Genomic DNA, 12,659 nt, shown 5'->3' with positions numbered 1-12,659 from the left:
GTTGGCAAAAAGGTAAGTAAATATTAAATTGAGCAAGTTTTCCTATAGAGAAATATAGAGAAAAGTGTTATGTTTGTTTACACATATAAAAAATATATTTATTATTTATTTATAATGCCTAAACATTCTTATTGTTAAAAGATTGTTTTTTATCCGTCAACTTTCCATTTTTTTTGTGTGTTTAGAAAACAGGTTTAACAGAAAATGTAAAGTTTGTGAATGAATTCTTTGTTTGTATGCAACATTAATAACCACATTAAAATTGTTAATAAATCCTGTTTTATAAATTTTGCAGTTTTTTTATGTTTATTTAAACGAGTAAAATACGATTTTACCATTATAAATCGTAATATCGTAGATATATATTTTTAAATATTAAAAGGAAATAGTATTAGGGTCGTATGACGCTATGCTAAAATTACTACAACATTTTTGTTGCAATTTGTGTATGATACTATGCCAGATTAAAAAGTTCTTAATTAATTACTGAAATTAGTTCTAATGTTAGTATGGTGTCATATACGACCCTTAGAAAGTTTTTTTTCAAAAGCTCGCGCAAATTGGCATCTGTTTTACCTGTGGTAGATTATAAAGTAATCATCATTATCGTCTCGGCTATCTTTAGTTCAATTTTTTTTGGGCGGCCAGACACAGTGAGGGAGCCAGTTGTTGTCCTTTAATGTCAGTGGTGTTTCGATTTTAGTATTATGAAAACGACCTTCTTGTATTATATGTTTTCCATTAAGCGTCAGAAGAGGAATTTGGTTTATGCTTGAAGGAGTCCCCGCCTATTTCAGTATAAGGGCACGTCAGTGTTTAAATGAATCATATCCATATCGCTGGATATGTCGAGGGGTACCCTGGTTTTGTCCAGCTCGATCTTCAGATTTAAATCCTGTAGATTTTTTTATTTGAGGCCATTTATAAGCTTTGGTGTATAAAATTTCTGTTCAAGACTTATAATACTTAAGAATCTGCATTATTGTTTCGTGTAGGGTTATTCAAGATCCTCCTGGAACATTTGATCGGATACAAAGAACAATACACCGACGCACAATGGGAATTTTTGTATGGAGGTGAGGAAAAAAAAGTTGTTTTTTTTCTTAAATATAGTAATTTAATGACTGCTGTAATTTTATTTATATAGTAGATCATAAAACAATTCAGATTAAAAAAATATATATTTGGGGGTGAAAAGCAAAGGGGTACAAGTATCAAAACTAAAAATATTGAGTTATATGCAGGAATCAACACTTAATACCAATATCTATTACTCTATAGGTATGTATTAGAAACCAAAAATATTATGTATGAAAGGTTGCAGCACCCAGCGCTCCCCACCCTTCCCAATTTACGAACTCGAACGAAGCTAATTTCCTATGTAGCGTTCCGTTATAAATGCAACTAATTAAAAAGGAGCACCTAGAAGCACTTGAAATTGATTTAAAATGTAGAAGCTGGTATTAGACAATGTGTTGGTAATGGTTTCCAACTGTAGGCAAATGTAGCTAAAATTAGAGATCCAAGTGTTTGGAGAAATAGGGCTTTTTTATTCTATATTCATAAAAATATTTTTAAACAGAAAATAAAAGTCTCTGCAGTGTTTATTTTTTCAGTGTTAGCTTATTGAAATATCCTATTTTAAATAAAAAACAAAAATAAAAATGTCAGCTCAAGCAATAAAATAATATTCGTCTTGAAATTCTTAGGTTAAATTTCAGTCAGTTCAATAAAACATACAAGTAATGAGTTTGAAACGGCTAAAAAAAACTAGTAGTCAGATCAAAGTAATTCTTTTTGATTTGATTGTAACAGTTATTTCGAAATTTAAAAATACCATTGCATATTGCAATAATAGTATATTGAATATATGACTTTTTTCTGCGAAATCCCCACAGTGCGACGTGATGACTCATGTGTAATGACTAAAGGTGGTCATTTTCAACATGTAATATAATTTCTATTTTTCTATTCTTTTAATAATAATGTTTCTATCACGCGCGCTCGCTATGGCTATAGCGTAGAGGGTTATATGCACGGAAAGTGCCAGATATTACAACGGCGTGATGTTATTTTTATAGCGCAACATCACGTCGTTGTATTATCTGGCACTTTCCAAGCATATAACCCCCTACGCTATAGGTCCCATAACGACTCGCACTTGTAATAGAAAATAGTATGTGCAACTCGTTCGGAAAAGTTGCCATAGCGCCACTTGGGCGCATTCCGCACTCGCTTCGCTTGTGCGTCAACTCCACCCGGGTGGAGCTATTGACAACTTTTCCTCACTCGTTACACAATGTACTATTCCACTACTAGCCTATAAGCTCACCAATTGTCACCATTATCGACCTATCTTTGACGCGTAAACTTCTATCTTTTTGACCTAAGGGCCTTTCGATTTGGCAAAAACAGTAGCTATTATATAGTAGCTAACAGCAACGTAGAGTTACTCTGAATTGATATTAGTTGCTAATAGGTACTATTTTTGGCAAATCGAAAGCCCGTCTGGGTGAATAATGATGACCTTGATTTATTAACCAAGGTAAATAATGAAAATAACACATAATAATTTTGACATTTGACAGTTATAGGAGTACAGAACCACAGCACACAGAACGTGGAGGTTATGAAATACATTTTTAATAGATAGAAAATATCCAGAACACGTCAACAGATAATTATTAGTAGGTACCACGAACTTATCGGAAATAATAGTCAACTGTGCAATTGTGGCATGTCATATTGATGCCTGCTCTTCCAATGTTGAGCGACGTAGTAGTGGCACCAGCAGCATTATCAGCTTGATTTCCAGGCACGGAGTGTCTTGGAGAAAACGAAGTGCTTGGAATTGTAGTCGGAGTGGGCGAATTGATTGAAACATCACACTCAACAGTGGCACTAGTAATAGTTAGAGAGGCAGAAAGAGCGACAAGAAATGACGACGACGTTTGAACACCTTGCACCATTCCGGCAATGCGTCTCTTATCGGCTATTGATTCTTCAATGTATCCTTCTGCTACCCCTGAAGATCGCCACCCACCCAATATTGTAGCCGAAGCTCTGCGAAGAGCATGACCGGTGTAATTCTCATAATTTTGGAGTTTCAATAACTTTGCGATCACTTTGGACATATTGCTAATTGTATTGTGTCCCATATTTTGCCGTGTTGGCACCCTATTTCGGAAGCCAATAAATAATCTTTGTAAATCTGGTGTAGGCCTTTTCCTCAAGTACCATTCTTACTGGTAGATATTTTTATTATAATTATATCGCTTCGAACATCCACATCACTCGTCAACATTTTGCAGAGTTCATCAATTCTACAGGCGCCTGCAATCCCAATGACAAGAATTACCTGTAGAGTATTGAAGAAAAAAGTCTTAAAGCCATACAACCGTGAAGGAAAATCAACAAATTGTTCTGAGTATACTTTCTCAATAGCAGAAAATGTCTACTTAATTATTTTCTGTCACTTCCCTAAAATCCCGGTCCGATACGTTAATTGACAATTACCGTTATAATCTTGGGGATTACTATAAAAATAAGCTCTATTTAATGGAAAAAGAGGGAATTCCCGAGCGGCTTTTGCCTAACCCTGGAACAATTTGTTTATAACGCCATTTTGCCCGTTCTACTTTGTTAGTTGTAAATGGCTACTTAATTTCAACTTTTTGAAATTTTTCTTTATCGATACGTTTCTTTGGATCACTTAGAACCTATATACGATATTTAGGCCGAGTATGTATCCGATTTACCAAAATAACGTTAAAACGTTATATTATATAAATAACATTTGTAGATAACGTGCCGTATTACGCAAATTAATATATCTTATAGTACGTATCCGTGAAACAGACGTTATGTTATCACTACTGTTAAAATTAAACATGTTATATCATAGTGATTTAATTGTAATGAAATGAGACAGGACACTTACCCTTATTTACGAGTTTGCGCTCTACGTTGTATTTGTTTCATGTTTCATAACCTACAAGACCTCTTTTAGTTATATGTGATTTTACTGTTTTTGTCTATTGAGTTGGGTTTATAATAATTCTGCTATATTATTATTAAATATGTCAACAGAAAAGCACCTTCCAAAAACAACCAAGATGCAATATGAGTATTTACTTGATTACGTAATAAGAAACAAAATACTACCTACATATTTACGGCAAAACGAAGCCGCAGCCGTCAGAATTAAAACTTATTAATGCTTTTTGACAACAGTTTGCTACTGAAGTTATTTTATTGCACGAGTTTGGGGAAAAACCACATATCTCTTTAACAAATGTTCGGTAACAGCACTGGTTACCTCTGCAATGCAGTTACTAACTGATTTTTAATAGACCTTAATTAAAATAAAATTATCACCAACATAAGTCTGGTAACTATAATGTGTTAAAAATAATATTGTTGCAAAAACCTAGAAGCGGGAAAAAATAAAATTAAAAGAAGTAGTAATTTTACTTTTAGCTTTGTACTTGTATGTCGCTGAGGAGCTGCAAAAACTGGTCTTAATTCCTCAATAATTTGCCATATTGACTCTTTCCTTTGTCTGAAAATAATTTTCTAAATTTCTGGTCAAGCAAATCGAATGGATTACTTACAAGGAAACTACCCCAACCCGAACACTGTGATTTCCAAGATTTTTATATATGTTATAGAACATAAAAAATTAAAAGACACAGACAAGTATTTTTTTATCGGCGGAAAAACATATTTAGGGGGTGAAATAAACCCTCCAAAACAGTTTTATCTGAATATCTGGGGTCTAATCAATATTTCGGAATGAAACAAAATGGAAATTACTTCTTATAATAAAACAGATGTTTCTCAAGTGATTTCGGGTTTGGGGGTTGCTACTCTTATTTTTTATTTCAGAAAAACTATATTTTTCAAAAAATTTTTATAGGTATATAAAAAATTCATATTTGCTCAAAAAAATTTAAAAACACGATTTATGTAAACAAATTGTTGACCTGTTTCGGAGTTTTCGCTAAAATCTCTTTTTAGAGGGTGAACAACCCTCTAGTGCCAAAAATATCTGTACGATTAAAACATTGTAAAATAAAAAGTTTTTACGTTTTCTCTAAACATTACGAATAATTTACTATTGGTTTAAACCGGATTTAAACGGATGCAAACTACCCCTGGTGTTCAGCCCATTAGTGTCACTTCTTTCGAGTTACTTTTCTGATATTATCTTTCTGCATACCCTTCCCTAGCGTAAAGTACAATAAAATGTCTACTCATAATTTTCTACGTTCAAAGTCTAATTCGACTGGAGTATTATAAAATATTGTTACTTGAAATAGGTTTTTCCGTTTGAGTTTCGCAATTACTTATTTCATATTTGACCAGTAGAAGTCAATACGTTGTATACAATGACGTTAAAGGACCCCGCAATAATCTTATGGAAATTGGGTTTCTGTCAAATTGTCTGAATTTTTGATATGTTGTAGATTTTGTCATCCTGAACAAAAGTCTCCATGGGCACAAAGTGCCAAAATGAACATTTTGGCAGCTACGGAGCTGCCAAAGCTCCCCTGACCCGTTGCAAAACTATTCATTTTCAATACTATTTACAGATGTCAAAAGCATATTTTAATTATTCTAATATATAGGGTAATGTTTTTGAGGTCACTGGATTCAACCCTCATGTCAGATTGGACAAATTGACCGTTGACAGCTGTCAATACACTGTCAACGAAGAATAGAAAAGTAAATATTCTCTTTTCACATTGAGAGTTTGGGCTTTTGAGGGAGCTGAATTCAATTCTCATGCCAGATTGGCAAAATTGACAGTTGACAGCTGTCAATTGACTGTCAACGAGGAATATAAAAGTAAATATCCTCTTTTCAAATTGAGAGTTTGGGCTTTTGAGGGAGCTGAATTCAATTCTAATCTCAGATTGGAAAAATTGACAGTTGACAGCTGTCAATTCACTGTCAACGAAGAATAGAGAAGTAAATATTCTCTGTTGACATTGAGAGTTTGGGTTCTTGAGGTCGCTGAATTCAATTCTCATGCCAGATTGGAAAAATTGACAGTTGACAGCTGTCAATTTTGCCAATCTGGCATGAGAATTGAATTCAGCTCCCTCAAAAGCCCAAACTCTCAATGTGAAAAGAGAATATTTACTTTTCTATTCTTCGTTGACAGTGTATTGACAGCTGTCAACGGTCAATTTGTCCAATCTGACATGAGGGTTGAATCCAGTGACCTCAAAAACATTACCCTATATATTAGAATAATTAAAATATGCTTTTGACATCTGTAAATAGTATTGAAAATGAATAGTTTTGCAACGGGTCAGGGGAGCTTTGGCAGCTCCGTAGCTGCCAAAATGTTCATTTTGGCACTTTGTGCTCATGGAGACTTTTGTTCAGGATGACAAAATCTACAACATATCAAAAATTCAGACAATTTGACAGAAACCCAATTTCCATAAGAATATTGCGGGGTCCTTTATTGAATTTCTAGCATCTTCCAATGTACATCAAGATTCTGCTCTGATACCCTTATTATTTATTATGTACCTATATAAACTGCGTAACTGATGTTTGTTTTATACTAATGGTTGATTAAAGCAATCCAATTGCTTCAAATATCCAAATGATAGATATACGACTTTATTTGACTACGTTTTTTACTACAACACACAACAAAACACACACAAAATTGTAAACCATTAAATATATTAATTAAAAGATAAATTAAGGCAAATGCAAATAATTAACATTTTAAATATCATCATAATGAACGCCGCAATTACTTTTCACTTATTTTTTTTTGTCTCTAAAATCTCCTATAAAAGTGTTAGCAAAGGTATTAACATCAATTTTTAAAACGAGGCTGATAGTGCTCCAGAAATTTGCGATCATTCTGATTACATTCTTTTGTATTCTAAATATTTGTATAGCAGACAACGAATTTCCTCAGACAGTAACCCCATCACACAGCTGATGTGAGTGAAATAATGACAAATATATTTTTAAGAGTATTCCGATTAAAACTATACATTAATTTGTATATGAATATATGAATAAAACCATAGTTTTTCCTCAAAAATTATCAAACCCAACAAGTCAACTACAGAACAAGTTGCAATATTGCAAAAATTATACGTTGAATTTTATCTAAACTTAATTTAAGATTATTATTTCCTATTTTTTAAATGCAAAAAAAACATTAAAACTAACGTTAAATATCTAGGAGTACATTGCTTTGGCCTGCCTTGGAAACTCGGTGTATGTTTGTAGCATTGCAAATACAATATTTCATGAGGTATGTCAGCTACTGTATCTCTTAGTATTATTCGAGCGAATATACTAATTTATATATTTATTTTAAACACGTGCATAACATCAGTACCTAGTTATGTAATTTCAAAATAGTATTACTAACATTAAATAAAAATACGGATTAAAACGATAAATTGATAATGAATAACTATTTAAATAGCTCCATACTACATAGTGCATGTCTACAATTAAAAACAATCACTAGGCTCCGCAAGGAAGGTGCATGAATGCAACAAATTGTTAACCTCATTAAATCTAGCCAAGTGCTTCTCGTTTTACTACTCTGCCACTTTAAAACAGCCACACATGAATGGAAGAAAGCCTACTTGAGAGTTAATTTAACGTAATGGGTAAATGGTTGAGAGTTCAATCTGGGGTCTCCGAGGTGGCAAGCATTTGTTTCAGTCAGCCTTAAGCCATCAGAGAGCACTGGTAGACGTCTTTCACTGTCTGTGTGTTCTTGATGACTGGCCGTTGGTTGTTGGTTAGTGATTACTGATTACTCCTACTCTTCAGCAACTGACTAGATTCCACGGATATCGTTCCGTGAAAATTATGACTCAGTCGAGTCGATTGTTGGAATACCTAACATCTACCTCCAATTTACCTCTACAATCGCTGTTCAGTAGTAAAGCAAACGCGACCACGTGAATTCTTTATTTGAATGCTGTAAATAACATAGTAAAAGCTAACGCCATTTCCGTTTACTATTTACTATTGTGGGTAGTGTTTTCCAGGGTGCCGGACTAAAAAATGAATAATGTGTACAGCCAGAGTGATATCTATTCGACTAGAGGTGACATGTGCTTCGTAAGTATTTATAATGTTTACGTTTTTTTACGAATAAATTTAAGTACCGTTAAGAAGGAAACGGATATAGACAGAAATAAATTATAATGTGGTAAATTTGGATGAACAAATGTCCCCCTTTACCTGTTTTTGGGTACCTACTTCCTAAAACAGTTCATTCATTTTTTTAATGTAATTATTTTTAATAGCATCTAAGTGAGTCACTAATTTTCCCACACAATATTAATAATTGCATATCTGTACAAAACTTTAACAATTTACATTGAATGGGAATTATTTTGAATGTATTTTATAAGCTATCTTCTTCACGATAGTAGATGAAATCACACATAAGAATTACATATCCCGCATGTTTTCTAAATTATATGTACGTAACGTATAATTTACAATGGAACGAAGATGACTCATATTTTTTTTGTATAATAATGAACAATGATGTTACTGATCAGACACGGATTTGAAATTTCTTGAAAATAACCATTGTCACGTGTTACTCACTATAGCGCATTTAACACTTTGTTTATTACAAAATTTAAATTACATATTTTTCTGGAAAACTGCATTCACTGGCATTTCGGAAATAAAATAAAAATAAAATCTCAGTAAAATTATAATTACTAATCAAAAAGATTTTTTATTTAATTAAAATGTTTTATTAACCTAATGGCTCTACTCATAAAAAATAAAAAACTGGAAAAATTTCTCTCGCGCCTTGATAAAATAGAATCTATAGTAAAAAATATGTTTCATTCAAAACAATCTCGGGAGATATCGGTCCGTCACTTTCTAAAAGCAATCTGGCATCGACTGAAAGTAAAAGGCTACAGTTACTTTTTACAAATCTGTAAGTAGTTGTGTGAAAAACACTTGAATTTGGCAAAAATATGAGTAATGTTCCGGGACTTGTAATTTGAAGTTTGAAATCTTGAATCATAAAGCTTATTGTGTCTTGTGCACGTGTTTTATAAAAATATCTAGATATTACATTTTTTTAAATACTCGTAAAAGCCTACTTTTTATAAATCTGTTATTCCAATGTGGCGTCAGAAGCTAATACCATGCTTAAAATATACCGAAACAGCACATGTTTCTAATATCTGGTAGTCCCACATAACCGTCAACCTGTTGAGGCATCAATCGGTGTTGATATTTATTACCTATTTAAAATAACCATTCAATGTTATAAACCATAATATGTTATAAACTATCAATAAGATCATTCAAGGACTTTATTTTGTAAAATTAGTTTTGCTTAAATACAGATACTTCATATTAAGAAAGTAGATAATTATTAACGTTTACACTCTAACACAATTTGCTAAATTTCTTTGTTTTCATTCATAAAACTCTGGTGAAACTAACTAAAATAACCGTCATATTTGACTTTCTTCATAAATCAATTAAATAAATCTTTTCTGTTATCATGCAGTTGAAAAATTAATTATTAATATGAGACCACATAACTAAGCCTAGCGCGAGGGATTATTTGTTCAAAATTCGTTATTATTTATTCAAATATTTCCAATTAAGTAAAAAGAAATTATAAATGCCGTTACATTAAAAATTAATACAAATACATTGACAATTATTTATGTATCTTGAGTTCCATTCTTTAGCACTAATAAATTTTTAAATGCTATTTTATTATTTCAATAAAGGGTGTCTCAACATTTAGGCAAAAAGTAATTTTTAATTGAAAATTGTAAATTTTTTTATTGATTCATAATTATAATAGTATATCGGGTAAATGGCCTAAACGATTTTGCTGACACATTCACTTTTTTGTCGAAATTTTCCTTGACTGTTTTGCATAAATGCGGTTGAATTTTGTTGATACAGCGCTCAATTTTCTCCTTCAAGGCGTGGCGTGGGTGGTCGTGCGCTTGTTGGAATAAACCTTAGACTTCATAAAACCTCAAAGAAAAAATCCATTGACGTTAAAACGCATAATCTAGACGGTCAACTCTGATCACCAAAACGTGAAATTACATGACCAGGAAATGAATTGAAGTAGTAATTGAATTGTTTCTAGAGCTGTATAGCATATGGCACCGTCTTGTTGATACCACATATCGTTTACATTCATATCTTGCAATTTAGGTACAAAAAAACTGGATTATTATGTCGCGGTAGCGAGCACCATTGCCTGACCAACCGCATTTTCGAAGAAAAGTGGTCCGTCGATGCTTCCAGCTCAAAATCCGCACCAAACAGTGACACGTTGTGGATGCATTTGTTTCTCAAAAATCACTCGTGGATTTTCTGAACTCCAAATGCGACAATTTCGTCTATTAACGAAGCCACATGGAAATGAGCTCTTGAGTCAACTGAACTTTGTAAGCATGAAGATACAAATCTTTCGTGAGAATACGCTGTAGAAAGCTTCTCGAAATATCCAATTCATGACCACGGTGCCAATGTTCCTGAACTCTTAGAAACACTCTCACGAACTGCTTCGATGTTTTGTGTTGAACGACTTGGGTGTTTAAGATCATAATTTGATCCAGTCTCCCTAATTTTTCAATTAGTCTCTTCTTAATTGATGAAATTAAATCACTTTTCCGACCCTATTTTGTACGAAAATTGTAAACTGCACCTGCCAAATCTTCATTATTTTTAAAATATTGCTGAACAATGAAAATGCGTTGTGATTTCGTGTAACGCCCCGTTTTTATTAACCCTGAACTGTCAGCTGTCACGCTGTCTTTTTTTTTCGTTGGCAACGGTACCGCACAAAGGTACAAAATAGAACACTTGCATGAAGTTTGGATTCTGTTTTTACATAGGTGTCTATTGAATGCAATTTTAAACTCGAATTAAAACTATAAATGATGTCTGCTTCCTTGGGACAGCAGAATAAATGGTCTTGGGTTCACTCACCAAATTGTCGGAGTACCATGAGATGAGACCAATTCCAGGTTTTAGTTCATTAATATATTTTTGTGCATATAGGACTCCAATAATCATAATAATTTCTATGTTGTTAACTTTCATTAATTGATAGAGTCTTTGCCTTTATCGTTTCTACGGTACTAACGTTCTAATTATGTCCATAAATAGTGATTCTAAGTCAAACTGAAACTATTTGTATCCAAGTATTGTGATATACCTAATCATTTAGTCAAATGCATGAGGTAATGTGTGGAAATTATACAAATAAATTAGTTAGTTTGTAATATTATATTTTATTTGGATCATCTTCCTGAATAACTGTTAGTAGTTTTTAAGTAAAATTTGCTGCAGAATCAAAATAAAATACGTGTGGTCTCAACCTCCGCCATGTCGGAACACCTTTTAAGGCCCCTTTTTAATTCAGGGAAGCTATACTATTAAAATATGGCCTATTGCATTATGGACTGTATACATATACAAAGCCTTCATAAATGTTTACAAGTCACGTGCGCGCCAAACGCCAAACTTAGGCAACCCAACATTGCACGATTGGAGTACTAATTGCCTAAATCTTGGCGTCACCAATATTAATAATTCGTTTACAATGATCAATGACAAACCGTTACGTCTACGCTCAAGATAATGCGATCGCTGATTGGTTGAATACTATCTCATGAAAAATTACACCAATCAGAACCGTTGAAACAGAACGTTGTGTAACATTGATCTTATTATTTTAATACTTTTTAATTTTACCGAAATTTAATGGCCAACATAAAGGAAATAAAATTAGTGTTCCAAACAAAATTACTGGTCATGTGGTTTGTAATCATTTATGAAGGCTCTGTATGTTTTTCTCAAATATGACACCAAATTGTAACAGGAAAATATGTTAACCTTATCTCTTTAGAAGTCACTTACGTTCACATAATATCTGACATGCCTACCTAAGTCTAATGTTAATTACTGATAGTTAAACAAGTAAACGGTAAATAAAGATAACGTAATCAGATGTATCTGCTCTACATAAAGGTTGTAAAGTGAGGCAGAGATGGACTGGCAGAGCTGATAAGCGAAAAAAATTAGTTGAATAATATATTTTTCCTACCTATAACAGGGTGAGTCATTAATAATGGTACACAGCTTAATGGCATATTGTTAACGTCAAAATATAGCGATTGAGCCAAACATGCCTTAATCAAATATTGCCTCCTTTTCGTTCTACAGGGTGTAAAAAATATTTTCCTTTTTTATCTATATTTTAAGTATGTATGGACCGATTGCTTTGAAAGTTTGTAGTTTTACGTTTTTTGAGGAGGCAAATACGAATATGCAAACAGTGTTGGGGTCACGTCCAGAGGGCGCAAGTTATACTGTTCTATCAATGTAAAAATCTGTCTAACTTTTTGTACTTTACAATTTTGTTTTAACTACAAATTGTTGAACTACATTCAATTCTAAATAAAAAAGGTGTACTAGTTACAAATCGATAAACTAAACCGTTTTCAAGTTACAGACGTTTTAACTTTTTGAGATTCGGCGGGAATTAAATTAGAAAATTAGCAGGTCCTAAGATACCAAGCCTGAATTAAGAATTAAGACAAACATTACAGCAATTATAGATTTTATTATGCATATCTTAACAA

The 12,659-nt window shown here is 32.8% G+C and overlaps 1 protein-coding gene across 1 annotated transcript in view; it reads left to right on the top strand.

The window, feature by feature from the left end:
* Positions 1–7,748: 7,748 nt before the first annotated feature.
* LOC108913177 (uncharacterized protein T28D9.3-like) overlaps positions 7,749–12,659 on the top strand; it is a 76,087-nt gene continuing 71,176 nt past the window's right edge. The window contains exon 1 of the mRNA XM_018718670.1: positions 7,749–8,121. Coding sequence (XP_018574186.1) covers positions 8,065–8,121 — 57 coding nt within the window. The 5' untranslated portion in view covers positions 7,749–8,064. The remainder of the gene's footprint in view (positions 8,122–12,659) is intronic.

This window comes from Anoplophora glabripennis, unplaced genomic scaffold, assembly GCF_000390285.2.
Source record: "Anoplophora glabripennis isolate ALB-LARVAE unplaced genomic scaffold, Agla_2.0 scaffold743, whole genome shotgun sequence".
In the NCBI taxonomy this organism is placed as follows: Eukaryota; Metazoa; Arthropoda; class Insecta; order Coleoptera; family Cerambycidae; genus Anoplophora; species Anoplophora glabripennis.
The sequence above is the reverse complement of the archived record's forward strand: the minus strand, read 5'-3'. Positions and strand labels throughout refer to the sequence as shown.